This window comes from Pyxicephalus adspersus, chromosome 3, assembly GCF_032062135.1.
Source record: "Pyxicephalus adspersus chromosome 3, UCB_Pads_2.0, whole genome shotgun sequence".
In the NCBI taxonomy this organism is placed as follows: Eukaryota; Metazoa; Chordata; class Amphibia; order Anura; family Pyxicephalidae; genus Pyxicephalus; species Pyxicephalus adspersus.
Window position 1 is genome coordinate 55,705,521 of NC_092860.1, and position 26,771 is coordinate 55,732,291.

Consider the following 26,771-nt stretch of genomic DNA (forward strand, 5'->3'; position numbering starts at 1 on the left):
ACTAGCCCATATGGAAGTACCAGAATACCGAGCAGAAGACTGGCTGCTTTTCTCGAAGATTGAAATCTGTTTTACTGCATATTGGCCACTGCTATGCATCAATACCAATCGGTCACTCAACAAAACTTAAAGAAGAATATTAAAATATCAAAATGGTCCTACAAAAGCTTTGCTAATGTGAACACCAATGGTCAATATGTGTTGATTTAAAAATGGTGAACTTCCTACTTGGACAGCAAAGTGGATACACACAGTACCCATATGTTTCATCTGCTTGTGGGATAGTAGAGCAAAGCAAGATCACTGGAAAATAGTGACATGGCCTTCGAAGGAAAACATAAAAAAAGGTGCAGCGAACATCATTAACAAGCCAATGGTTGACAAAGAAAAAACACACTTCCTCCACTACACATAAGGTTGGGATTAATTAATTTGTTGGAGCTCTGAACAAGGACGATGATTGCTTCAAATACATTTGTAGATTCTTCCCTGGAGTACTGAAAAATTAAAAGCTGGAATCTTTGATGGACCCCAGATTCGGAAACTGATAAATTATTCAAATTTCACAAGTTACATGACTGATACTGAAACTTCTGCCCGGCACATCTATGTCATGGTTGTCAAGAACTTCTTGGGCAACCATAAAGCACAAAACTTTAAAAATTTGGGTGCTACTATGAGCATAAAAGTACACTGTCTTCATATGCAAAAAATTCCACAAAACCTTGGCGATTTTAGTGAGGAACAAGGGGAAAGGATCCATCAAGATATAAAGGTGATGAAAGAAAGGTATCAGGGCAGATGGGATAGACACATGATGGCAGACTACTGCTGGAGCCTTCAACGTGATTGTCCTGATCATCAGCATAAAAGGAAATCAAACAAACAAGTTTTTCAATGACTTTTTTGTGATTAGTTCTGTAAATATACTGAATATAGAATATATTGACATTAGGTATTTCAAAAAATAAAATGTTGTATACGTTGGCATAACTAGTTTAATTTTGCTTAATTTTCATGTTTTATTAGTTTTCTATGAGATTTTTCTTGAGGTCATTATTTCAAAAACTAGAGCCAATCCAGCAAAACCAATACCATATTTGGAATCTGTGCATCAAACATAACCTAAAATGACTTTATCTGTTTGGCAAGAAAATGTTTGTTGACCAGTGTTATAGCTTGATATTTATATTTTAACTGTTATTCTTTGGCATGGATAATTTTATTTAGTCTTTATAATTTTTAATATATTTTTTGAATGTTAGATCAAAATAAAGATAGAGATAAAAAAGCTCCAATAGTTTTTTCTGAAATAATTTGTACTTTCTTTCAGTACACATTAAAAAAAAAAACAACGCAGAAATGAACAAATCACAGAAATAATTTATTCATAGAAATATTATTTATTGCACAGATAAAAATGTAACTTTTCATTTATTATAAACAGCACATTTGTTTGGTTAATGTAATTATTTTTTTCTTGGGTTTTATCATTTTAAAACAGAGAATTCTTTTAAAGATTATAAAAGACAATAACTTACAAGAAAGAAGAAATATACCCAATACTGCTGTAAAGAGTCCCAGTGTTGAGAGATTACAACCAGCCTCTTGGGGTGTCCATGCAACATTAAAACAAAAGCTTTCAGTAATAAATAATAGACTAATTAAGTGCATTAATGAAACTACAGCGACTATTTTACCACCACAAAAGGCTATTCAAAGAAGTGTTCTATTGCTACGTTCTATGTCTTGCTGGGTTCCAAACTTAACTAAAAGAACTCTGTCAACACTTACTTGAAAATAACATTATTTTACATTACAAATAATGCTGTAAATAACCAGAACACAAAAACAGAGCAACCAGCTAGGTACTTTATTTAATTTGTGCCTTGTGCTAGACTATAAAAAAAACATAATCTGGCTGGTTACTTGTCTTGGATGAGTGCAAGTGCATTTTGCTGAGTAGACCTATATGAAACAAAGCTGGAAAGCTTGTTGTTTAATATATGTGCTGTAAAAATATCTGAATCACTAGGATTGTGGCTGGTGCTAGAAGTGGGTATGCAATGGCGAAAGTCATAGTCACTATGAGCTCATACATAACAATTTATGTGTGTAAGAACTAATTTGCATGAACTATAGATAGAACTATAGATAGTAGACAAGCAGCAGCAACAATGTACCTTGGTGTGGGCTGTTGGATTCAATATTTTTTTTAAATTTAAGCAAGCCTTTTTTTCAGGACTCGAAGTACATGGTAACCTTGCCAAATGTTTAAAGATTCAGGAGAAAATAAACACCCAATAAAGAGTAAATTCACTTACAAATGGATTTTCAGTCAAGGCAGAGAACACGGCGGTAATCAATTATTAAATAGCAACCAGTGGATTACATTTTTCTTCTCCTGGTGACATTTCCCTGCAGTAGTAAGAAAGTCTATCAACTTCCACAAGATTTTTGCAGCTCGTTTCTCTAATTAAATTTTTTTTTTTATTTTCATTAAGGACAACCTAATAGGGAGTTTGACACTACTATTTTTTCCAATTGATTCAGCAGTTAAGTCGAACATAGCAATTATGCTTGGGATATATCACCACTGGAGTAAAGCTGCGTACACACGTGCAATTTTTGTCGTTGGAAAGGATCTTTCACGATCCTTTCCAACGACAAAGGACTACACGATGCATGAACGGTGCTGTACATACAGCACCGTTCTGCTCTATGGAGAGGGGAGTGCAACGGAGCGGCACCCTGCTGCGCGCTCTCCCCCTTCCCTTTCATTAGGATCGGTCGTCGTTCATCATCCGTGGATCCGCCAGGACAGTCGTTCGGACGATGGACGACGCCGACTGTACACACGCCAGATTTTCGCCTGATATCTGGCTGATGCCGATTATCGGGCGATAAAAATCTGACGTGTGTACGCAGCTTAACTGACATATACAGAGCAAGCTATTTCACTAAAAATCCTTTTGGCAAAACAACAACAATATACCTTGATCACTACAAATCACTGATTTTTAACAAACAAGAATACATTTCATCAAGAACTTTATTTAGGAGTTGTGTAGGCTGTTTATAAACAGTGGCAATGGGGAGGCTTTGGTTTTATTGCCAGAAGATGTACTTTCTATATTAATGTTATTTATTTGCCATATTAGAACCGTGTATATACTGGGAAGACTCAGGTTAAGAAGTATTGCTGGTATTGCTAGGAACCCATAGAGAACATCAAAAATAAAGCTTGCTATGCAGACTTTTAATTGCACCATCCATAGCTTTAGGCAATTGTAAAACCCAACAGTTCCATGAAACCATGAAACTGGTTTCACACTTTTTTTTTTGAAGATTAACCTTATAATGCTGACTCAACACATTTTAATGGAAGCATTAGACATTTGCCTCAACTCTACCCTGCTATAACTCCAAGTCATTTTCAAGCATTGAGGGAAAGAAAAGCAGACTCACTGGATTGCATCTGGATAAGGTTCTGGACTAAGGAAAGGAAACAGGTGTGGTGTAAATATTTCTTTGACAGTACTAATACTGGCTTCCTACTTGCCCCCACATCTCTATTCTTTGTGACATAAGTAAAAATGTCTGCAAAGATAACTTAGCTGCTTTTAGACATGTAAATGAGATTAGTCTTATTGGATGCCATAGCCAACACCTTTACCATCATTTTTAAAATAGGTACTAAACTGTTTTTCCCTCTAGTTCAATTCTTTACTTTACTTTATAAAATTCACTTTGTTCAGTTATGCTAAGCTTGATACCGATACCATTTACAAACAAAAATGACCAGACAAGGGCATCTGCTATACTCATATATAGTCTTTTTTTCTGTTCAGAACACTGGTTTGTCATTTTCAGATCACCCATATGTGGCATCTTTTGTCATCTTTTGTTAAGTGCAATGTAATTCACTCACCATGTTATATACAGAATTTTGAGGCAATCTTTAGGTGTCAGAAACATTCCTCAAGTGACTAATCAGTATGGATAAGTATACTTGTACTAAAGTATACAAAAACATCATAGTATATATGTCTTTGTATAGCTTTAATAAATTCCCTGAGCCCCAGGAGATTGACGTTTCATTGGCCCAGAACAGACAGTCACCAAAGAGCTACTAGATAAATGTAGATGAAGCAAAGGATTTTTCAATATCCTGAGCTATATTATGGTTTATAATCTACAACCCTTCACTTCCAGTTGAAATGGTTTCAGGAGGAAATAGGGGTAAAAGGCTAGAGTTAAAAGAAGTGCTTGCTGCTAACTCCAAATTCCAAACTAGAACAATGAAAAATGCATCAAGGTTTTTACCAGTGTTAAGCTTTTAAGACAGCAACAAAGTCCCTGTATACATGTGACTTACCTTTAGTAAAGAGAAATTGTGTAGCTATTTAGACTGCAAAGTGGTTTGCCTACCTAACTCTGAAATTTCACAGGGACACATATAGGAAAAGCATACTGTGAATCTGTATCTTGCTTGGGAAATTAGTAAACTATTAATTCGTTGAATCGGCTTTGAAGAAAAGAATCTCAGCCGTAGTTCAGACTTTTTTGTGAAGATTGTGTGGATTTCATAGCTAGGCCAGTTTTTATTTTCTAGTACTTGGAGCATCACTAACCTGTTGCATGCATGTGCATATCTTCTGTTGGGATGCAGAATATGCACATGTATTTTGGGTAACGATACAATATGAAAAAAACAAGGGTAAATAGAACAACCTAGGAAAGTGCATCCTTCCCCAACCTGTCTCCAACACCATTTTTACTTCACATGGGCAAAGTCAATTGTTGACACCTTGCAAAGTGGACTAAAACACCAAAAGTTTGTGAATACCTGTAGGAATTTATATCTTCAGCCAAAAGAGTATTTGTGAGGTATTGTTAGACAAGAAGACATGGATTGCAATCAGTGTGCCAAATTTATCAAACCAAGTTTTTATGGACCTGGTTTTGTGCAAAATCTTGCTGGAACAGAAAATAAGTCTTCCAAGATTTTGTGTACACATTGATTCTATACTTTTGATAGACTATGTGCACAATTTTGCATGCAGAAAATTTATCAGCTGATTTACCTACACATATACAATATTATTGTTCACCATTGTAAACATCTCAAAGTTCTGGGGTATCTGAATCTGTAATAAATTACAACCTACTTATGTAGGAGACCTCATTAGGAGTGTTGAGTTCTGCAATGGCTTCATCAAATGCAGCTTTTGCCAGCAAATTGGCTTTTTGTTGGTCTACAAAGAAGTTTTTATTTCAACACAGAAAAATGTAAGGATCAAGAGAATGGGGTTGGTTGGGTGCATTTTCTGATTATCGATAAATGTTTCTGGATAAGCCACTTGTGAAAATTTTTTTTTCGTTTTTCAGCTTAACAGTTTTTGGATTTAGTGGTTGCTTTAGTTCTATTTTTCCCGCCAAAAACACACGTTGGGGTCTATTTAAAAAAGCAATGAATTTGACATTCACTAAAACATTCCCTGGAAGATTCATCCAGGTTCAAGTGTTTATATCTACATGTTTTGTGGTTTCCTCACAGGAAGTGACAAAGACTCTGCAATTCTGACATCATTAACAGGTATTTTTTCCATACCGTTGTTAGCCTAAACCTTATGCAGTCACCACATCCAGAGACTGCTAAACTGCGATATGTCATGTTATAATTTTAGATTTCTTTTTAACCTCAAAAAAAGTCTATTTCAGTTGATCAACATTATATAAAAATATCTACCGCACTTTAGCACTAAATTGAATCCATGTACATTGTCAGACATAGCTCTGGCTGCCAGGCAACAGAGGCCCTGTGCTGACACACAAAAGGAAGAAGCCAGCAATCCATTTGGATTTCAGATTTAATGAAGTCCCATAATTTCATCAAAAATCATAACAATTTCGGAGTTTCAAAGAACCACTTTCCCAACGCAAAAGGCTTTACAACTATGCCTTGAGAACAGATTTGCCAAATAGAATGTGGGACTTTTCTTTTTTTTAATTTTTGGTATCTAAAATAATCATGTTGATATTTGTGTTCTCAACCTGACAGTCAAAGGTTGTGACAAAATCATCTATTTCCACTGACCTTTATATGATGCCTCTACACAACTAGGCACAGAAAGACCGGTGTGTTTGTTCTGCCTGCCAACTCAGCTCAGTTTTTTAGGTGCATGTGCAGGCTTTTGAAGTATTTACTGAAGTTCCATACTTTGAAACAGTTTGTAAAGCCACAATACTTTTTTAATGTATGTAAAGTGGTCAGTGAATTTTATCTGAACAGTTTGGCCCTGAATTAGTAAGGTTCTCGAAGAATGGAGATGAACAATCATGGTGGAACCTGGGTGATCTGGCAAACCTGTAATAGATCTGGTCCATAAACATTTGACAAATAATAGCAAACATTTTTTTTAAATCCATTCTATGTTTGCTGAATCACCCAGGTTAACCTAGATAGTCTATTTTCTCCAGGCTTAGGGAACTTTATTTAATCAGGACCTTTTGTCTGAAGGAAAAAGTTGATATGTTGCTCCAGCCCATATATTGTGCACTTACAGAAAAAGTGGAATATGACTGGCAATTTACAGTAGGCAACACAGACCCTATTGCATGTACTTTAACATAGTAGGCCCATTATTTCATCATGAAGACATGGATATAATTGTGAAAGTTATACAGACCTGAACAAGCCTTAAACAAGACTAGACAGCCAAATAGCAGGAAACAGCACTAATGTACTCCACTTGACAAGCCATATAATTCCTTTCTCACAGCAGTACAGGGCTAAAATAGCATTCAATAAACTGTTTTGAATACCTATTTTCTGAAACAATAGTCTAAATAAAAATACAATTAAATAAGTTAAGTTTAAATTATTTCATGCAACTACATTTCCATGCATTAACAAATCAATATTTACAAATTAACTATATTTATGTTCAATTGCAGGTTGTATTGCTGGATTTTAAATGGAAACAACAGGGCTTTATGAACTTAAAGCAACAATGGTCAGCTTTAGTCTTATGAGTGTATGTAGAAAAACTAATAAAGAAATATTATTGAGAAATATTACAACACCACTACTTAAGTTGACCCATTAGTAACAATTTTACCAGAGCCAAGGAAGCAGTAATGTTACATTGCTTTGGATTTAGTATGAAGAGTGCAGACAAATAGGGAAAAGGTGACAGGGTTTATACAAACTAAATAAAAAGAAAGGTATTGGTTTTGCAAACAACAATCAGATGTCTCCTTTCATTTTCTATGTTGTAGCAGAGAATGACAATTACAATCCAACTGATGCTATGGAAACACATTTCCAGTTTTAAAAAATAAGGCCCTTGGAGACATTAAATCTATTTAAAGCAGAAATGAATACAAACAGCTAAATATACTGCTTTAGCAGCCACAGGATTTGTATTTCTTTCCAACCAGTCCAGGATGGTGACCTGACAATTTGTAGTGCAGCAGTAAGGTACTGCGTTAGAGACACAGCTCACCGACCCCCCCAGGAATCTTTTTATCAGGGCCAGATATGCCTGATGTCTCTATTAAAATTAAAGTTACACTTTTTTCTAAAAGTATGTTCTGAATATTTCCCAGCTTAGTGCATGAAATACGTTTAAGCTTCCTAAACGTAAGGCGATTGTAGATGTATGAGAATAATGAGGTGTGTGGGTGTTATTTGGTGGATAACCCAAATTCTTCTGAGGCACTAAGAGTACTTTGATTGCTGCTTATGTCCCCACTGAGGAGAATTTCCTTTACTTTTTCTCCCTTCTCCCATTATCCTTCATGCAATAAAAAATACACTGGTACAATCTGGACATCAGATGTCAGCATTTTTTGTGTGATTTTTTTTTTAGTAAGTTTTGTTTTAGACATAACAGGCCAATCCCTAGGGACAGCGAAGGCCTGCAAATGGCTCCTTTCCTTCACAGCTACTGCTGTACTAATCCATCAGCAATGGAAAATCACCTTAAATCACAGAACACCTCAGACAATATTAAAGTACCCTTCTCTGTGACACCAGAAATAAAGCTAGAAAGTATTTTTGTTCAAATGTTGGATAACAAATGGTGGTGAGCTTAGGCTATCAAAGGATGTGTGCCCCCAGGGTTCAATTATGTAAAGGAAAGAATGTACTGTATACATTGTATTAAATTACCTGGATTTTCAGCTTCAATATGTCGATACTATAATATAAATACTTATATACACCTCCATAAAATCCTAGAAGGCGTAAAGGCTTTATAATATCTCATTGGATTTAAATATTTAAATCTAAAATTCAAGTAACAAACCTTTTTTTTGTATAGGTTCTTGATTATGAAAAGATTTACTATTACCATACCAAATATTTACTATTTATTTTGGCTGAATATTGCCTAAAATAAGAGCTGTATTCTGAGCTGTCCATGGTGCTGATGATACAACATATTAATCTATAATAAATATCTGTTCTTACAGTAAAAAATGAACACTTTCTAACTTTAATTGGGGGAGCAATCAAGGGACCTGTATTGCCTTTATATTTATTTATTTTTTGCATTTGTCATTTGTTTCTGTTGTTTGTGTCCCCAGCGGGTGATTTTCCAGCAGTTTTGTCCCTGGGATAATGGACAAAGAAATGCGGAGAATAATAAACTGATACAATATCTAATTCCTACCTGTTCTGCTAACAATTGCTTTGGCGGTACTTGTGTCCACACTTAGGACTTAGGCTTCAATAAACCTGACACAGTTCACTATAAAGGCCCACCAGATTGAGATGCTTCTGAAATCCTTCACAATTAATTGACAGGTGCATTTAACCTGCAGTTGGCCTACCCTAACCTACAATTAACCTGATTTAAGTCAGTTTTCTATTTCCATAGATCTGTGTGGGAATGCAGCACCTGCTTGTGGCAAACAAAAGCTTCTCAACATTGGCCCTAAAGTGTTTTCATTCCTGTTTTGTTCTTGTCTGTATGACTTTCTAACAACAGGATAGGTAGTGAAGAATAACATCCCTTTATAAAATACTGACAGCAAGATAATCCTTTGCAACTTCAATGAAAACCATAGAAACATTTTTGCTAGATTTAGACTATAGCAACACTCAAAAAAACTTTTTATTCTTTAAAAAATAAAGAATCATCATATATGTTAATACTTGATGTGCTACGTGATCATTATTTGTAGCCTAATGAAATTAGGCCCATTTATCAACTGAAATGAATTTTCTTTGTTTCTGCAACAGCCTTCACAGGGCCAAGGTTTTGTCCATAAGTATTTTATTTTAACTAGAAATATAAAATATTTTTAAGGCATTCTCAGGTAATATATATTTTTTTTTTTTACAAAAAAACCCTTTCCCCATTTTAAAGATTAGCATTTGCAAGATTCAGCCTTTAGTAATATTTTGGAAAGCCCTTAATGATTCATGATGTAACTTAGCACATGAGCTTTGATTGGGTATATTTGTGGACCTACCACTGAGAGATGGTGTATGCTGAATTCATTTTAAGGAATGCTGGTTACCTGGATATAAACTGATCTTTTGGTGTCAGTAGAGTCAGTTACACACATAAAATAATAATACAGATAACTGTGTGACCAGTTGTGACAATTATCTGAACGCCTGAGCTGTGTTCTGGGTCAGTGATTCAGAAAATAGAAAGGCAGAGGATAAGAACATCAACCATGCAAGTTAGAATATATTAACACCAGGTCAGATATGGTAGCTTACAGTGGAAAGTATGCTTTAAGTGACAAATGATCTAACTTAACCATGGCAATAAGGCAATGTGTTTCGCATAGCAAAATTTACATCCCCAAAAAGTACAAAAGGATAGAGAGAAGAAGAAAACTCTTTTTCCTGCACAGATTACAACTTCCTTTCTGAAAGTTCATAGTTACGAACATCACTTTAAACATAAGAAAAACTGTCAGGTCATGCTTTTGTTTTGTCTGTATACTGAATGTCCCATGATATAGTGTAAATGATAGCAGGTCTCCCTTAAACAGGATCATAGTTTGGCGCAAGCTACAAATAAAACAGAGATTACATATTTGTGAAGCTATTACCATTCTAATGCATAAAGCAAATTCAAGACTTTCTTAGGGCCAAAATGCCCGTACATAACAGGCACAAGTAACACATAAGCAAAAATATGCAGCTGTCTACACTGAAACACTATTCACTGCACAAGCATCTGCCACTTTAACATGTCAAAAACATAAACCTTTATTATACCATTGACTAACCTGTGTATAAAGAAGAAAAAATATACCAGTGAAGTGCTTGCTGTGAACTTTCCTAATGACCATATTGGAATGTTTGACCTTGTGATTAAACCTTCTATGTAATGAGCATCAACATTATAAATGCACAGCTCTTCTCATATTTCAAGTTGGAAAATGTTATGTACAAGCATTGAGTTACAGAAGGTAGATTACCACAGACTGTGCAGGAGTGGGGATTATCTTGGGTATCAGAACTAAAGCATTGAATGTATGATGCAATGGGATCATTCACCATGATATCTGCCCATTCAGATGCAGACAAGTACATGAGTCCAAGATAGATGGAGAATTTTGGAAGCATCTATCATTTGTATCAGAGGAGCAATATCCCATAATACAATATTTTCCTGCGATTGCTTGTTGTAGCACATAAAGAATTTTGTCTCTAGACAGGAAGTAGGAGCTGCTCTGATGTAGGGGATGCAGCATGGCTGCGATTAATTGACTCTGGCTGGTGGTAGTTGCCTTGGAATCCTTGATATATTTTATTTTTTCCACTTTAATGATGATAATCATAAAGTTGCCAGATCAGCCTTTCAAACTCAGGCAAACATGAAGTACACACAGTGTCTAATTACATTTTTACTGGCAAATATGCAGAATCTATTGGAACTAATAAGGTCAGACAGGATGCAAATTTAATTTTTGTACTCTTTAAAAATTTTATCAGACCAATCCAGTATTATCAGCATCTGACCCTTTTTAGGGAGGTTCTGCATGTTTGTGCAGATCTATTTATTATGGAGAATTGATAACTTTAGTGTTATTGAATCTGTTCAGATCTGTCTTTTTTGTAGGCTAGCTTGGCATCAAATCTTCACCATTTTTTTAAATGAGGAGCTGCAAAAGGCTTAATCTACAGATCATCACTACATATGTGCAGAGTGCTCTACTGTTCAGCTGTACACTGGAAGCTCTGTGCCCTGTAGTTTATTTTAATATATTAGTGCCAGTGTATCAAGGAAGTATGAAGCTCTGCAGCTTGATCTAGCTAGAGTGCAGTTTTTTTAGGTGTATGCCCCATTCACTGCAAGATATCGTATTTGGTTTAGCCAATCCCAACTACCATCATTAAGGCCATTCTTTATTACAGGGCACAGTCAGCTCACTCTACTACAACATGCACTCTATCACAGCTGCTCTAGTCTCAGAGAAATGGTAGCAACGCTGTTAGTGGGATCTCTTTCTCTCCTAGCAAGGTGTCCCTTTTAAGACTGCTCCCTTTGTTCAGTACTTTTAGTTTAAGAGACATCTTTTTGGCACTACCAGCCACCAATCCATCAAAGAAGAAGTCCTCATTGAAGACTGGATTTCGACTGTTTTTAATAATGGTGCTTCTCTGACGGTGTACCTTACCAGGGTTTAGATAGAGAACCACACAGCAGTTTACACCTTTTAGATCACACAGTTTATCAAAGAGGTGTTCTGCAGCAATTAATCGCACTCTAAGCCTAGCATTAGTTGGATCATATTCTGCTGACAGCCTCATACTGCCTCCTTTACTGAGACCTAGGTTGTGTTCCTTCTGTAGAAGGTCCAAAGGCATGGTCCCTTGTTGACCAGCAACACCAGCACCCTTGGCTCCTCGTACCCTTCTTCTCGGCATGCTAGGGCTAGTGTCTGCTGAACTGCATTCATCAGTGGATAGTGAACTGTTCCTAGCAACAGAGTGCTTGAGCTTCATAAGTTTCGACTGTGTGTCTGGGGTAAATATCTTTAGTAGGGAGACAGAACGGGAAAGTAGTGGTGAGCTAAATGGTGAGGACTCTGCAGAGGAACAGGTATCACTTTCTCCACCGCTAAAATATCGATAAGGATTCATCAAAGACATTCCAAAGTCTGATGGATTTAGCTGGGACCCTCCTCCCCCTTCGGTTCCACTCCGTCTTTGAGAACTGGGAGAACTGGACTGCGATGGACATGGTGAAAGGGAGCCCTGATCACTATGGAATAGCGATTCTTTCCGCCTTGTGTGTGGACTCTCCATAAGAGTAACAAATCCATAGGATGTCTGTGCTTTGGGTACATATGGAAGAGACATGGCGGTTTGAGACTGTGGATCTGCATTAGTACCCAGATCTTCCTCCGATGCCCACTCATCAGCACTTTCAATCTGAATGATATGACGGTTTGCAGCCTTCACAAGGTTCCGGCTCTCTGATGTAGTTTTGGTTGGTAAACGAGGGCTACGCTGTGGGCGGCGGCCTGACAAATTTTGCTCAGAGGCAGAGGTTCCAATATTGGTCTTTGGAGCTACTCCTTCTCCTTCAGCTCCACCCCCTTCAGTTGGCATCAGTTTTGGGGGGATGAAAAAATCTGGAATTTTGTCTGGTGTTAGAACATTGCTGTAAGGTCCACCTTTAGATTTGTCACCAGCTTCTCCGGTTTGTCGCCCACTGCTATGGTCTACTGTCCCCCGGATCCTCTCAAGAAGCCACATTTTCTTTGATATGTGAGTAATGCAGATTTAACCTGGGAAAAGAGAGTTTTAAAACTTTAGATAAAACATTTTTACTCCAGCACAACATGTAGTTAATACAAAAAAATTATAATTGTAATTGTAATAAAATTATTGTTATTTGATAAACTGCGGTAAAAAGCCCAGTATTACCCTCTGTGAGGCCAATTGATTGTATTAACAATGGTCTTGCTGTAGCCTGTAAAGGAATGCTTCCTGGTGCCAAGGTAATGGTTATGGTGGCATGTTACAATCTAATTACTTAGTTGGATAATACAGTGTTCCTCTGTTTCTCGTTTGCCTCGGGCTATTGGTAGCACTGTCCAAAACATGCCATTTCATTATTTTGGCTGTGATTATATACATTAGTTCAAATCCCATGATTTTGCAAGAATTCTGATCTTCTTCTAATAACATGATTATGATAACATATTCCAATCACTCTAGTCTGGTTCTAGCACTGGGATTCAAGTTCTGATTTTATGGCCTAGTGCCTATTCTGGTCGGTTGCAAAAGATTGATTTCACTTTCCTCAATACTTAAAAGCCAAAGTAACATTATTCTTTGTGAGTGTTTGTGTGAAATAAATTTAGTCCTTTCTTCAACTCACATTTAAGAATGTAAACTCTCACTATTTAGATTTCAGTTTAGGTTCCCTTTTTCTAACAGGGAATGGATACTCCTATCCACTGGACGTCAAAGAAATGAAAGAAATGGTTATGAGTTTGGTTAAGTAATGGCCCATCTAAAGCACTGATGCATTGAATTGTTTTATATATTCATATTTGCATTGAATTATATATATATATATAGTAAGGCCAAGGGTACACTATCATATTTTTGTTAATGAATGAAGATCTTCCCTTTTTTTATTGTGTTTTATTCTTATCTTAAGGCAGTGTGTGTTTGAATAATGATCTAATGATTGCTTGTTTAAATATGTTGAAAATAGTCAACAGTTACTTTTTTAAAGGACTGTATACTAATGTTTATGTTGGCCCACATCTCCAACCTTCTCTCCATTACAGTGCCGTATCCTTTGTTAGTTTGCTCAGGATTCAACATTTCCAGAAGTGTTTTGTGTTCTAGCCCCTTCCTCCTCGTTACGGAACTCGGCAGGGATGCAGGGGCTGAAAGATTGAACCTGAGCCAGTTTGAGGACACAGGTACCCAACAATCTCGAAAGTGTCCAATAAATACAATGGGCCTGATTTATCAAAGCTCCCCAAGACTGAAGAGGATACACTTTTTTATCAGTAAAGCTAGCTGATCCAGCAAACCTAGAATGGATTTCTTAAAAGTAATTTGCTTTTTGTTAGCAAATGTTTTTAGTCCTGTCGAGATCCATTCCAGGTTTGCTGTGTCACCCAGCTTCACTGATGAGTGTATCCCCTCCAGTCTTGGAGACCTTTAACAAATCAGGCCCAGTGACTGAGATTGCATTGCTGGAACAGGAACTGTAAGGAAAGTAAGTGATTTGACTAAGTAGAGAAGTGAGAAAAATGGCTCTTCTACTAAATATGCATTCGCTAAAAAAAAATTATATATTTCATACAATACTATTTTAATATTTATTTTGGTAGTTATTTTCTAGTAGCGTGAAATACATAAAGGGTTAAGGAATGTCCTGCTTTCCGCTTGATTATACATTGCCGGAGGTTACCTGGCACAAGCAAACCTAATAGGTACATTAGTGTTGTATCAGTCACATGCTTCCTGGCTCTTCACACAATTTACTTCACCCCCTCCTCCCTCCCCATACACATGCTCCCTGTGTGGTTTTTTTACCTGGGTGTGTCGAACATGTCCTGCAGATAAAAAAAACAATGGGATTTTTATTATGAATTTAATGCTGGAAAGTGCTACAGCTGATGAGCTGCAGAAGTTGGCAAGTGACACTGTACACCAATTTGATGAAATAGCATATGTATTCTGCTTCTTCTTACCCTAGTTCTTCATTATGTGTGTCTGGAAGCAGTGTGAAAACACTGAGCAGTAAACACAAGCATTTTCCTATTAAGTTATACATCTATATGACATAATATCAATATGTATTAATCTATGTGGTATTACAAAACTCTATTTCTAGATTGTGTATTCCCTTACAAGGATCATTTTAAGGGTCATTTTTTTCAATGGCACAGAGTTTGGCTTTAAATCACCCCTCTTTCAAAATTTAGCCGCAACCATTTTTTTCTGCATTGCCCAATGCCCCTGCATTGAAATGGATCATGTCTGATTTTGGACATGCTGATAGCCGAATCAAAATAAATTGTCTAAATGCAACACACCTTAATCTGCATTAATGTGCATAAGTAAATACAAATGAAGATTTTCAGGATTTTGTATTTAAATACATTTTAGACAAAAATAGTAAATGTGTTTTGAGTGAGAGACATACCTTCAGAGACTATAGGAAATACTGCAGCTTGTAAATCTGTGAAACTGTAAACAAAACATATATGATCTAATATTGTATAGGTTGCGGTTAAAAACTAAAATCTAGATTTTTGTACTGTAAAGGCTAAAAGGTAGTTTTACTGTGAGTTAGGGCTTGTGTATTGCAGAAATAATGCTTGAATCCAACCCATGGCAATGTAGAAGGCATTTGTTAGTGCACTGGGTTATTATTTATTCTTATTGACACTGCAAACGGATCTTACCAGTGTACTGCACAACCACTTATGGCTCTCTGGTGAAACAGGTACTACATTTTAGTGTGATGCGGTGCATTACGCAGTCCATTAAAATCATGGGCTGCCAAAAGAAACTCTCAGTACTGTGCATGGCAACGCCTTGAAAAACACTGCACACTATTGGGGTATGTGCTCTGCAGTACCATTGACTGGCATCCCAACACAGTTCACCCATAACACCCCTGCACTATTCAGTGGGATGATGCACAAATATAAATTGTGTAAACATTATGTTGCGTTGTCAAAACAGTGCAATTGTGTTTTTATCATGTGTTAAAAGCAGTTGCCTTAAGCTCAGCTCCAAACAAACAGCTAAAAGCTGTTTTTCCTGCCAAAGCATTTTTATTTCTAGCCCATTAAGTCCTGTGATTTATATATCTCTATCTCTACCCTGTCTAATAGGGCAGATGACATGAATTTTTTTCTGATGCAGTTGAGTAACATTTCTTTTTTTGAACATACTTTCTTTGAATATATATATAAAAAAAGTTAAGCCCTTTGGATGATCAAATTAGGAAAACACCAACTGATATTTGCTGTGTAGGCAAAAAAAATCTGGAAAAACAAGCCAACTAATAAGCTTCTCAATAAGAATAAAAGTAACAATGCACAAAAGAACACTTAAGTATTTGAATATATAAGGTATATAAATAAGGTCATATTTATAACCCAACAGTATCCATATTAGCATTGGGGCAATTGTTCCAATGTGTTTTTACTATTTACATTTATTTCCCTATTCATCAGAAAATCAATATTTTTTGGTAGTAATATACATTTTTTTCTGAGTTTATAATCTCATTTTCATATATTTACATTTCCTAAGTCATAAATAAAGAGAGCAGATGGCATTTCTATCTCATAAAATTCTGAGTATGATGCTTTAATGTGACCAGCAAATATTGAGACTGCAGATGTAATATGAGCGCAGACAGGGACATATGCTTTGCTTGCTCTCATGGTGATAAATGAACATGATTTAATGGAAGTGTTTCATTTCTTGCATTGAAGTTACCATGCAATTTTTGCTTGTGCTTTCTTGTCACAGAATACCTTAAATCTGCTGTTTTTTTTATAGTCCATGCTGTATTCGAATGTGTGGGATACTAGGGTGTTTTTCCCTTAATGTATATCTTGGCCAAATCATTTATTTACCTTTTTGATTAGCAGGTGGTAAAACCTAATCCCTAACATGACGACAATGTGGTTTCCTAAAGTACTAGATACTAAAACTATTGCCATGTTTTTTCTTTTAGGAGAAAATTTCCTCTTCCTTATTTGAATCTTTTTTGCATCCAAGTGCTGCTGATGCCCATCCTCTTTACAGACCCCTCCTATATACATGCATGTTGCTGTTCAGGATGAGAATCCTCATGGTGGCAATGGCAGATGTAAGGGGTGTAAGGGATGCTTAGACCAGCCACTTACAGTCTGCACTAAAAATGCACGTGACGGGGTGAAAATGTGGAAGAGAAATTAGAGGACCATCTAAGCCGTCAATCTAAAAATACTGAAAACAACTTTACCACTGTATCATTATAGTAGGGATTTTATAAGATAGTATAAATGTGTATCATTCTTGGTAAAGTTACCTTCATTAATGTATTTGAAGAATTTGCCTTGGACCAGAAGAAAGTGGATACTGGACCCATATACATTAAGGTGTTTATTTTCGGGGGATTATATGTGTACTATAAGGAACAATCAAACCGTTGTCCAGAGCTGGATTTTTGGGTAGACCACACAATCTGCGGCCTGGAGCAAAAAGTACACAAGAGGCAATAATTTTTTCATTTACACTGATATGCAGTGGGCATCCCTTTTACTGAGCTACCAGACCTCATCTGTATACAAACACTTCTGAATACTACCAAACGCAAGCCAAAAGTGCTTTTTTTTCTATTTTTTGATGAAGTGGGAACGTGGGTTTGAAAATGACAGCAGCACAGGAAGGAAGGTTAAATGTTTCTAACAATGCAATGGACAGCAGCAAAAACCCTGGCAAGAGTTCTGAAGCTTCTCAACTCTATCCCAAACTAACAAAACAGGTTTCGGCTAGACAAACTGTTTGGGACTTTGAAAGAGGATCAGTAAGGGTGAGGCAGTAATATGTGGGTAAATTATGTTGTGGGCTTTAACTCTACCCCTTACAAGCTTTTATGTTGTGTTTTATGGTTTGCAGTAATTTTCAAAACAACTGGTAATGCATGGGTGATATATATGTATATACACATATACCACTCAGACTAAAGAATTTCAAAACTGTACAATCTGTTTCTGCACTAGTGTGTCTGTTTCTTTAAAAGCTAATTCGAAATGGTTTGTTTTATTTAAGTATTAGTGGCATAATATAGTTTGCCTAATGTTTTACATTAATTATGCATGAGCTTTGTCTTAGTAAGACTTAAGAAGCATGGGATTGTGACAATATGACAATTATGGCTAGACTACACAGAGTTGTACTATTGTGCCAAACCCATGTCACAAACAAGGACAATGTTTACATACACCTTATTATAAAGGTCAGCCATGGTATTATTTAGTGTTTTTCTATCATTTATTTTCCAGTGTTTTTCTATCATTTATAGAGTCATATAAGCAATGCAAGAAAAACTCCATATAAGTGTATGATTATACAGTTCTCTGTGTCTGTTTTTGTAGAACACATATAAGAACACCTAGTTTTACAAGTTGAGTAAACTCCTAGTATCTGTTCTGTATGAATAGAAAATGCAAAGTAGCACTTTCATTGTTCTAAAAACTGGTACTATTTTTAGTATATACTCTTATTCTGTATAAACAGACAATACACAGTAGTAATACTCTTGATCTGTATGCTGGAATACATTTCTTAGTATTGGTTCTTATTACATATATATGAACACTTCTCTCTCACTCTTCTGTAAACTTGTGTATTTATCAACATTTTTTCTTTTTGTATGTCTGTGTACTACACAAGGCCACGTTTCTTGTTCTGTATTCCTAGTATGATATTTAGTGTGATGTATTTACTAAAGGAGAAGCATGTTTACTTTTTAGTGATTTTTTCATTTTCAAAGTGAATTGTCACCTAGCTCACTGAGGTGAAGCTAAACAAAGAATATCCATGCATGTGCAATAATTAAACAAAAAAACTTTGGGTGCAGTTAGCTAAAACTTGTATGCCTTTTTCATGTTTTTTAAGCAAATAATATTGCCCCAAATTAAAACCTTAAAACACAAACTCCAAAAAAACACTTTTAAAAGTCTGTAAATTTTTAAAAGACTTACAACATTAAACACCATCCAATCAAGAAAAAGTCTCCAAGTTAAGAAATGATGGTAAAACCCATAATTATCTACATTAGATATGGGCAGCACAGTGGCTCAGAGTTAGGTGCCCTGACCTTTGCAGCGCTGGGTCTCAGGTTTGAGTCTCGGCCAGGACACTATCTGCATGGAGTTTGCAGATCCTCCCTGTGTTTGAGTGGTTTTACTCCGGTTTCCTTTCAACATCCCAAAAACATGCAGTTAGGTAAATTGGCTGCCCCCCAAAACTGACCTTAAATTGTATTAAAAAGACATATGACTACGGGAGGGACAAAAGATTGTGAGCTTTGAGGCACAGCTAGTGACATGACTATGGACTTTGTGCAGCGCTGCGTAATATGATGGCGCTATATAAATACTGTGTAATATTCAGATAGGTGGTATACCAGAGAGGCCTAGCTATCCTTGATCTTGACTGCACCTTCCACATCTGTAGTAGTCAAAGGCACGATGGGACGGGTCTACTGAAGCCATGTGGTGAATTAATGTATGCAGTTTGTAAATATTTCCATCCAATACATCCACATCATGATATCAATCAATTAAATACACATCTACATACAGATTTAAATGTATATGTATACATTATATATATATGTATAATATATAAATGCCTTTAAAAAGCCACCTGACAATGAAAAAGCTAAACACAGTAAAATCACAGTCATGTGTAAAAACATCATTATTTCATAGAAAATGGAATTTAATCAAAATAATTAATTGGTAGTCAAACCATTCAAAATATCATTAAAAATCATTTACAAACCAGATAACCAGGAAAGGAAGGAACAGCTATACTTTTCTTCTTTAGCCATATATATCCTGGTATCCAAATTTTCTTACCCCAGTAACCACTCTGTTGAGTAGAACCAGTCTCCATTTTGTAACAACACTCTACACTATGACCATATTACTAAGATTATTTTGTTTATATAATTTATTTAAACTTTAATTATATTATACATTTTTAGTTAGTGTGGACTTTGAACATTATTAAAAGTTTTACTGTGTGGCTTATTAATAAGATTATTGGTTTGTTACAACCCTAGCCTTGCTGATTAGGAAAATTTGTTGAGTATCAATTTGCCTAGCCTTTACATTATAATTATATTAGGAGAAAAGAAAAAAAAAAAAGAAGAATATAGGCTGTTACGGCAATATAGTTCTTTCAAAGTGCAAGAACTTGTTTTAATGTATAAAGTGGTCCTAGGCTTAACAAAGACCAACTATGTTAATGCCCTGGCTAAACAATAAAAAACATCCTATGTTCATTCCGTACACCTTAAATCCATGTTGAGGAAAGCACATTGGATTGGTATATAAACTGAGCAATGTGCATCTTAATCCCGATGCATTTTGCTCTAAAGAGCTTCAGGGGATTTCTTGAGAATATGAACTGTTCAAAAATAATAATGATATATACAACATAAATATTAAATTAGGGTGATCAAATCAAAAGCTTTTGATACAATATAACAATTGTATGTACATATTCATATTACATGGTAACATCAAATATGCTCGAAAATAATGGGTTGATATTAAATTGAATAAAAATTAACTATCAAAAAACCAAAATGGATTTATATTCCAAAGTAAATTGTATACAAAAATTGCACTTACTTGCTGAATATGAATATATAGTGGATTGGATCATAGGATGTTGAAAAGGGTGCAAAGAGAAAAAACAATGAGTGCGTTAGGACCAAATTGTCCTGGAAGGGACAGTCGGATCTAGATATGAAAGATAGAGAAGCTTGTTTAAAGTTCTGAGAGTTTTTAAATGGGTTTCAAAAGGCATTGTTGTACAATATAAACCACACTGTATACACTTACTCTTTAGTTGGCTGGCTCTCTTATCGCAATAAACCTTAATTAATATGTCTACTAAGTGTGTTCATGATAGTTTGTCTATTGTTAAGGTTTATTGTTTATAATTAATGGGAAGATAGGAAAATTGTCCTGATTCATTAAAGCTCTCCAAGGCTGGAGAGAATACACTTTCAGAAGTGAAGCTGGGTGATCCAGAAAACATGGAATGGATTTTTAAAAATCATTTGCTATTTGCCAGCAAATGTTTTGAATCTTGGACCAAATCAGCTTCACTGATGAAAGTGTATTCTCTCTAGCCTTGGAGAACTTTAATAAATCAGCGCTAATATGTCCATACCACCAGGTTATCGGTATAGGAGAACCTGTACAGTATTAAGAAAGTAAATAAATTTATTAGTAATGAAAAATTAAATTACGGTATTCAAAACTGCAAAAAAAAATTGAAAGTACATTTACATGGGTATTGGTGAAATACCTGAAAATAAAGGTATATATACTGTATATGGGAGTGTGATATATAAGGGATTCAGTATCTATTTTAAAATAAATGTAATGATGTTATGATACATATAGACTCGCTGCTATAAAATTATAGCAGGAAATATGAATGTGTCAAGTTAGTTGGAGAACTACCATGACACATTCACATTCACTCCTAGAGGCGGGGAGTGTGCGAGAGCCACTCCCCCCATACCTCCTTTACCTGCTCGTAATATCGGAGTAAACCTACAGAAGGGGAAGAAGGGGACAGAAGGGGAACTGAAAACCCCCGTGTCACCCCTGGTCAGTGCGTCCGTGATATGGGCGCTCCCGTCCCTCGTAAGGAGGACTGGGATCTAGTGTTAAAGGAATAGAGCACATAAATGGGATAGTATACTGAAATAATGAAAGATTAAATATTCTAGGAAATATCTTATTGGAGACAGTATAGTAAAATAAATTGTGGAAAAAGATGGAAAAGAAAAGAGGTTAAGAATTTGGAGAAAGTGTTTCTACTTCCTCAATGTTTGATATACAACATATATATGTGTTTAATATTTTACAATTACAGATAACAGAGAAAGATTACTAGACAATAAATTGTGACTAGGTTTTGTAGATTTTGATGTAAAAAAAGATACAACTGAGACAATGTTTAACTATTACAAAATGAATACAAATTAGGAGGAGATACTGATGAAACAATGTATGGGTACAACAAAAAAATACAAGCAGTTATTCTTGTCCGTTTTTTAGGTAGTACAGCAATATACATATTTTACATATTAATAATGATGCATAACAGTTATAGGTCCTAGACTCTAGTAAATTAGGTAGTATATATTCCTTTATGGTAATTGGTAATGGTATATGGTAATGCCTATATATTTATTTATACAAAAATATCGGTTCAAATAACAACATGTAAAAGTAATTAGAGTGAATACATGATGGGAATCATCTCAAATTACCCTGATGTGTAAATGGATACATGCTAAATCCTCACAGAAAGATGGATATATAATAAAGTGTCCAATAATCACAATTAATACAAACATAAATCTATCTAATGTGAACTACTGATGTATGAGTACAGTCCTGATGAATATGTGCAATTGAAGGCGTAAAAATCTACAGAAACAGTTGTTAAGCCCTGGAGGTGTTGTAGCATTCAGATTGTATATCTAACGGGTTTCCCTTTGAAATAGGATTTTGTCCCAATCCCCTCCTCTGGGATTGGGAAATGTTTTTAAGGGCTAAGAATGATATTGCTTCCTTGTCAAAATGATGTCGAGTTCCTAGGTGGTAACCAAATGGTTTTGTTATTTTACCAGTTTGTATGGTATACAGATGTTCATAAATTTGTTTCCTAAAGGCTCTTTTTGTCTTGCCGACATAGAAGCATCTGCATTTGCATGTAATCAAATAAATAATACCAGTTGAAGAACAATCCACATAATGGTGTAATTTATGTAATTGTTTGTTTGGGAGTTTGGTAATTTTCTGTTCATTGATCCATCTACACAGGGAACATTTCCCACATTTAAATGTTCCTTGTCTCATATTTTGTGTGTTTTTATATGGATGACCCTGTAGATGGCTGGAAACTAAAGAATCTTTTAGGGATAGGGACTTTCTGAAAATAATACTCGGTTTTGGATTTGGAAGTTTAGAAGAATGTGCCAATGTTTGAAAAGTATAGTAGGAATTTCATTGTGTTGTTTATTGAATGTTGTTCGTCGTTTTGATATAATTCATTTAAACTTTAATCATATTATTAATTTTTAGTTAGTCCTGTGAAAACATTATTAAAAGTTAACGTGTTGCTTAGTAGCATGCTATTTATTTTATTATTTTGTTTCATGCTAAAAACCTTAGCTGTATTGTTTTGTATTAATAATAAATTTACATTTAAAAAGTTATATCAATTTTAAATACTAATCATTTTAATTAAACACATAGTTCCCTGAGCAGAGGAGGAGCATTTAGAAACTGGTGGCCCTGCTCACAGCTTTTCATTCGCTTCCACCTGGGTCCCCAGTTCCAGCCCCTTTCAGTCATAGCACTTTACTGTAGTGTTAATTAAATGTATTTCCCCTTTATTTACAGGTGAATCTTATATATATTCTGCTGGCCATTAGTGAAGGCTGAGATTTGTTTTACTGAGCAAATATTCTTAATCCACTAAAAATGTGTAGTGAGCTGGTAACCTTTCCCAGGATATAGTAACAAAAGAACATTATGGCTTGTGGCAGGAAAGGAACCTCCACAGGTAAGAAGAGTGGGGTGAACTCTCTTCCCACCCTTTAGAAGCTGTGCCCCTGCTTTTAAAGGGTGGGAAGAGAGTTCACCCCACTCTTTACCGGCCAGTACCCAGGCAGAGCAGCTTTCCCCTAACCTCAGAATAACTCAGCCCCCCCTCACAGCTTTGCTCTCACTTGAAGTTCTCAGCTCCCAGATTCATCACAGGGAGGATCTAATATCCACTAGCCCTCAGAATTTGTCCCATATTACTGGATCCAGATTTAGTGTGCTTTCACAGGACCCCCCTGCTTCACCACCCCCTTCTGAGCTTCCCTTGGCAGAAAGCAGGCTGCTTTTAAATCTGGCTACACCTCTGCAAACAGAATTGGCTAAGGTTACTGTGACTATCACCTCTGAGCTGTGTCAAGATTTAGAGAACTTGGGCACTAGAATTGATGTTTTTGAAAAAAAAGTAGACAAGAAGGTTTCAAAAGTTACCAAGAATTCCAAAGAAATCTCAGTTCTGCACAACCAGATTGAGGATCTACAACTTAAACTTGATGACCTGGAAAATAGATCCCGTACAAATAATTTTAGGATCAGAGGCCTCCCTGAATCGGTGAAAGATGTTACAGACGTCCTGAGGCGATTTTTGCAAGGTCTCCTACTGGATCTACCCCACTTTGGATCTAGTACCAGATCTACCCCACTTTGGATCTAGTCCTACTTTAAAATTGACAGGGCCCACAGAGCTCTTGTGGCGCCCAGGCCGGATGGTCCTCCCAGTGATGTGATTGTCAAGCCCCACTATTTCACTACTAAAGAAGCTCTTCTGAAGACAACAAGGGGTCTGGACCATATTGAGATGGGAGGCTATAGGATACAGTTTATTTTAGATTTAACACCCTTTACTATTCAACGCAGGAGGGCACTCAAACCCTTGCTACAAGTTCCTATTGACCACAAGAATAAATATAGATTGACATTTCCTTTAAAATTGATCTTCCAGCTGCAAGGGGAAAAGTTTTTCCTTTTCCTCTTTTGGTGAGGGTGAACAACTCCTCAAGGACTTGGATTTTATCCCGAAGGAAGACGCTCCATCCACGCTAGAAACGGAAGCCTCCACCTCTCTTTACCCACTTTGGAACAAAGTCAAGGCATCTGGCAAACATCATCAGAAGACACCTTAAAAAAAAATTTCTGGACGCTCTCCTGTTGCAGTTTTTATCGAGTGGATGACAATCTGGTGCCCTATTGCTGTGGTAGATATAATGCAGTATTATTTTTTTTTTTTTATATATATATAGAGGCCCCAGGTCTGTTTATATTTCAGTGACTGCTGATATCGCCCCAAGGCGGGGCGTCATTGTTAGTCTTGGTCGAAGCTGTATTTGTTGTTTTAATATACCTCATAGAGTTACCAATTTTGTGGCTGCCGAGCCCATGTCTAACCTATGATCCCATCAGGATAATCTTTTAATGTTGAGCCATATTTCTAATGAGGGGATCATCTGCCACTGTATTCAGATTTGGAGGGCTGAGGGACCCCCCTCGATGTTCGGGACCTTGTTTTTCCCGGGGGTCAGGGTGGGACCCGACCCTCCTTGTTCTAGCACATCATATTCTTGTATTTATACTTGTATTATTCTTCTTCTTTTTTTTTTCGGTTCGCCATGGTTCTTTACACTGACTCCCTCTCCCTAGAGGTAGTTCTCGCAAAGATTTCCACTACGATCACTTCCACACATTGGCTCAATTTACATTACGATTTAATGTCAATTGAGCCACCCACTGTTTCTGCTACTTCCCCCAAGCTAACTTTGCTCTCACATAATGTTCAGGGTCTTAATTCTCTGATTAAGAGGTCCAAAGCGTTCCATTACTACAACTCCCTGAAGGTAGATATCTTAGCTTTGCAGGAAATGCATTTTTCCAACAATTCTGTCCCGAGGTACTTTCATAAAAACTATCCCATATTTTACAACACAAATTCAGATAAGAAGAAATGTGGGGTCCTACTGTGTTTAAGAAAGGGCTTGAATTTTGCGCCTCAAGATGTCTTCAGAGACTAAAGAAGTAGGTTTTTTATGGTAAATGGTTATGTTGGTACCCAGCTAAAATCTGTGGTTTCGTATTATGCACCCGATGAGGGCCAATTGGCATTTTTTCACACCTTACTGAGCAAGGTATGGCCTAAAGTGAAAGGCTCTCTTATCTTGTTAGGTGACTCTAATCTAGCTCTTGATCATATTCTAGATAAAACCAGTTTAAGCAGATATAGAGACCCCCCCAAGATTCATGGCCTCTCTCTTTTATTGAGAAAATATGATCTCATAGATACTTGGCGGGAAACAAACCCATCAGTCAGGGACTACACCTACTTCTCAGCGGCCCATAACCAGTACTCATGTATTGATCATGGTTTTGTCCAGTCCCACATGCTTCCAGGCTTACTAGGTGCCCGAATTTTGTCAACTCCCTGGTCTGACCATGATCCCTTAGCCATATATCTAACGGGCTTTTGCAGGACCCAAGCTGGGTTTAGATGGAGACTTAACAAATGTTTGATCTCCGATCTATTGGTACAAGGAGAAATAGAAAATCTTCTACATGGTTTCTTTCAGATCAATATTTCTAGCGATACATCCCCGGCTATCAATTGGAAAGCCCATAAAGCGTATATTAGGGGTGACTTTATCAAAATAGGTTCCTTACGCAAAAAAGCTTATAATAAATTTATTGATGACCATCATAAAGAATACCACAGGCTACAGCTACAACACAAAAAGGCTCCTCTTTCTGGGCTGAAATCTCAACTGGAAGCCAAAAGCACTGAACTCAATTTAATTCTCACAACTAGTCCAGAGAAATCTATACGTTGGGCACCACATAAATTCTTCCTTGGAAGTGATAAGCCGGGCAGCCTCTTGGTTAGTAAACTCAACCCTAGGTCTTTAACTCACGCCCTCCCCAAAGTTGAGATCAAGGATGGTAGGTTTTCACAACACTCAGAAAAAAATCCCCCAGTTTTTGAGGACTTTATGGCCATCTATACAGTTCCAAAGACTCAATTTCTCAAGATGGAATTGATGAGTTTCTTTGAAGTCTTAACTTTCCCAAATTAAAATCTAAGCATAAAGAGATCTTGGAAAAGCCATGTACGACTAAGGAATTAGATGGCGTTTTTAAATTTCTTAAAATGGGCAGCTCATCTGGCCCGAATGGCTTTTCTAATTTGTACTACAAACATTTTGTTCAATTTTGGCTCCACATTTGGTTGATTATTTTAATTTTCTGAGGGAGGGGCACCCTCTCTCGGGCAATGCTAATAAAGCATTTATAAGTGTGATTCCCAAGCCAGGGAAAGATGCTTCGGAGGTTGACAATTATAGGCTGATTTCCTTGATTGTGACCTTAAACTCAAGACAAAGATTCTTTTAATTTGATTGGGC

At 36.3% G+C, this 26,771-nt stretch overlaps 1 protein-coding gene across 2 annotated transcripts in view; it reads right to left on the reverse strand.

The window, feature by feature from the left end:
- Positions 1-1,368: 1,368 nt before the first annotated feature.
- The window catches only part of C2CD4C (C2 calcium dependent domain containing 4C), a 36,466-nt gene continuing 11,063 nt past the window's right edge, over positions 1,369-26,771 (reverse strand). Inside the window, exons 2-3 of one of the 2 annotated variants that reach the window (XM_072404753.1) lie at positions 20,386-20,496; positions 1,369-12,771 (exon numbers count right to left, since the gene is read on the reverse strand). In XM_072404753.1, the coding sequence (XP_072260854.1) occupies positions 11,447-12,739 (1,293 nt within the window). In that variant the 5' untranslated portion in view covers positions 12,740-12,771; positions 20,386-20,496 and the 3' untranslated portion in view covers positions 1,369-11,446. The remainder of the gene's footprint in view (positions 12,772-20,385; positions 20,497-26,771) is intronic. The other variant, XM_072404752.1, reaches the window with a different exon arrangement.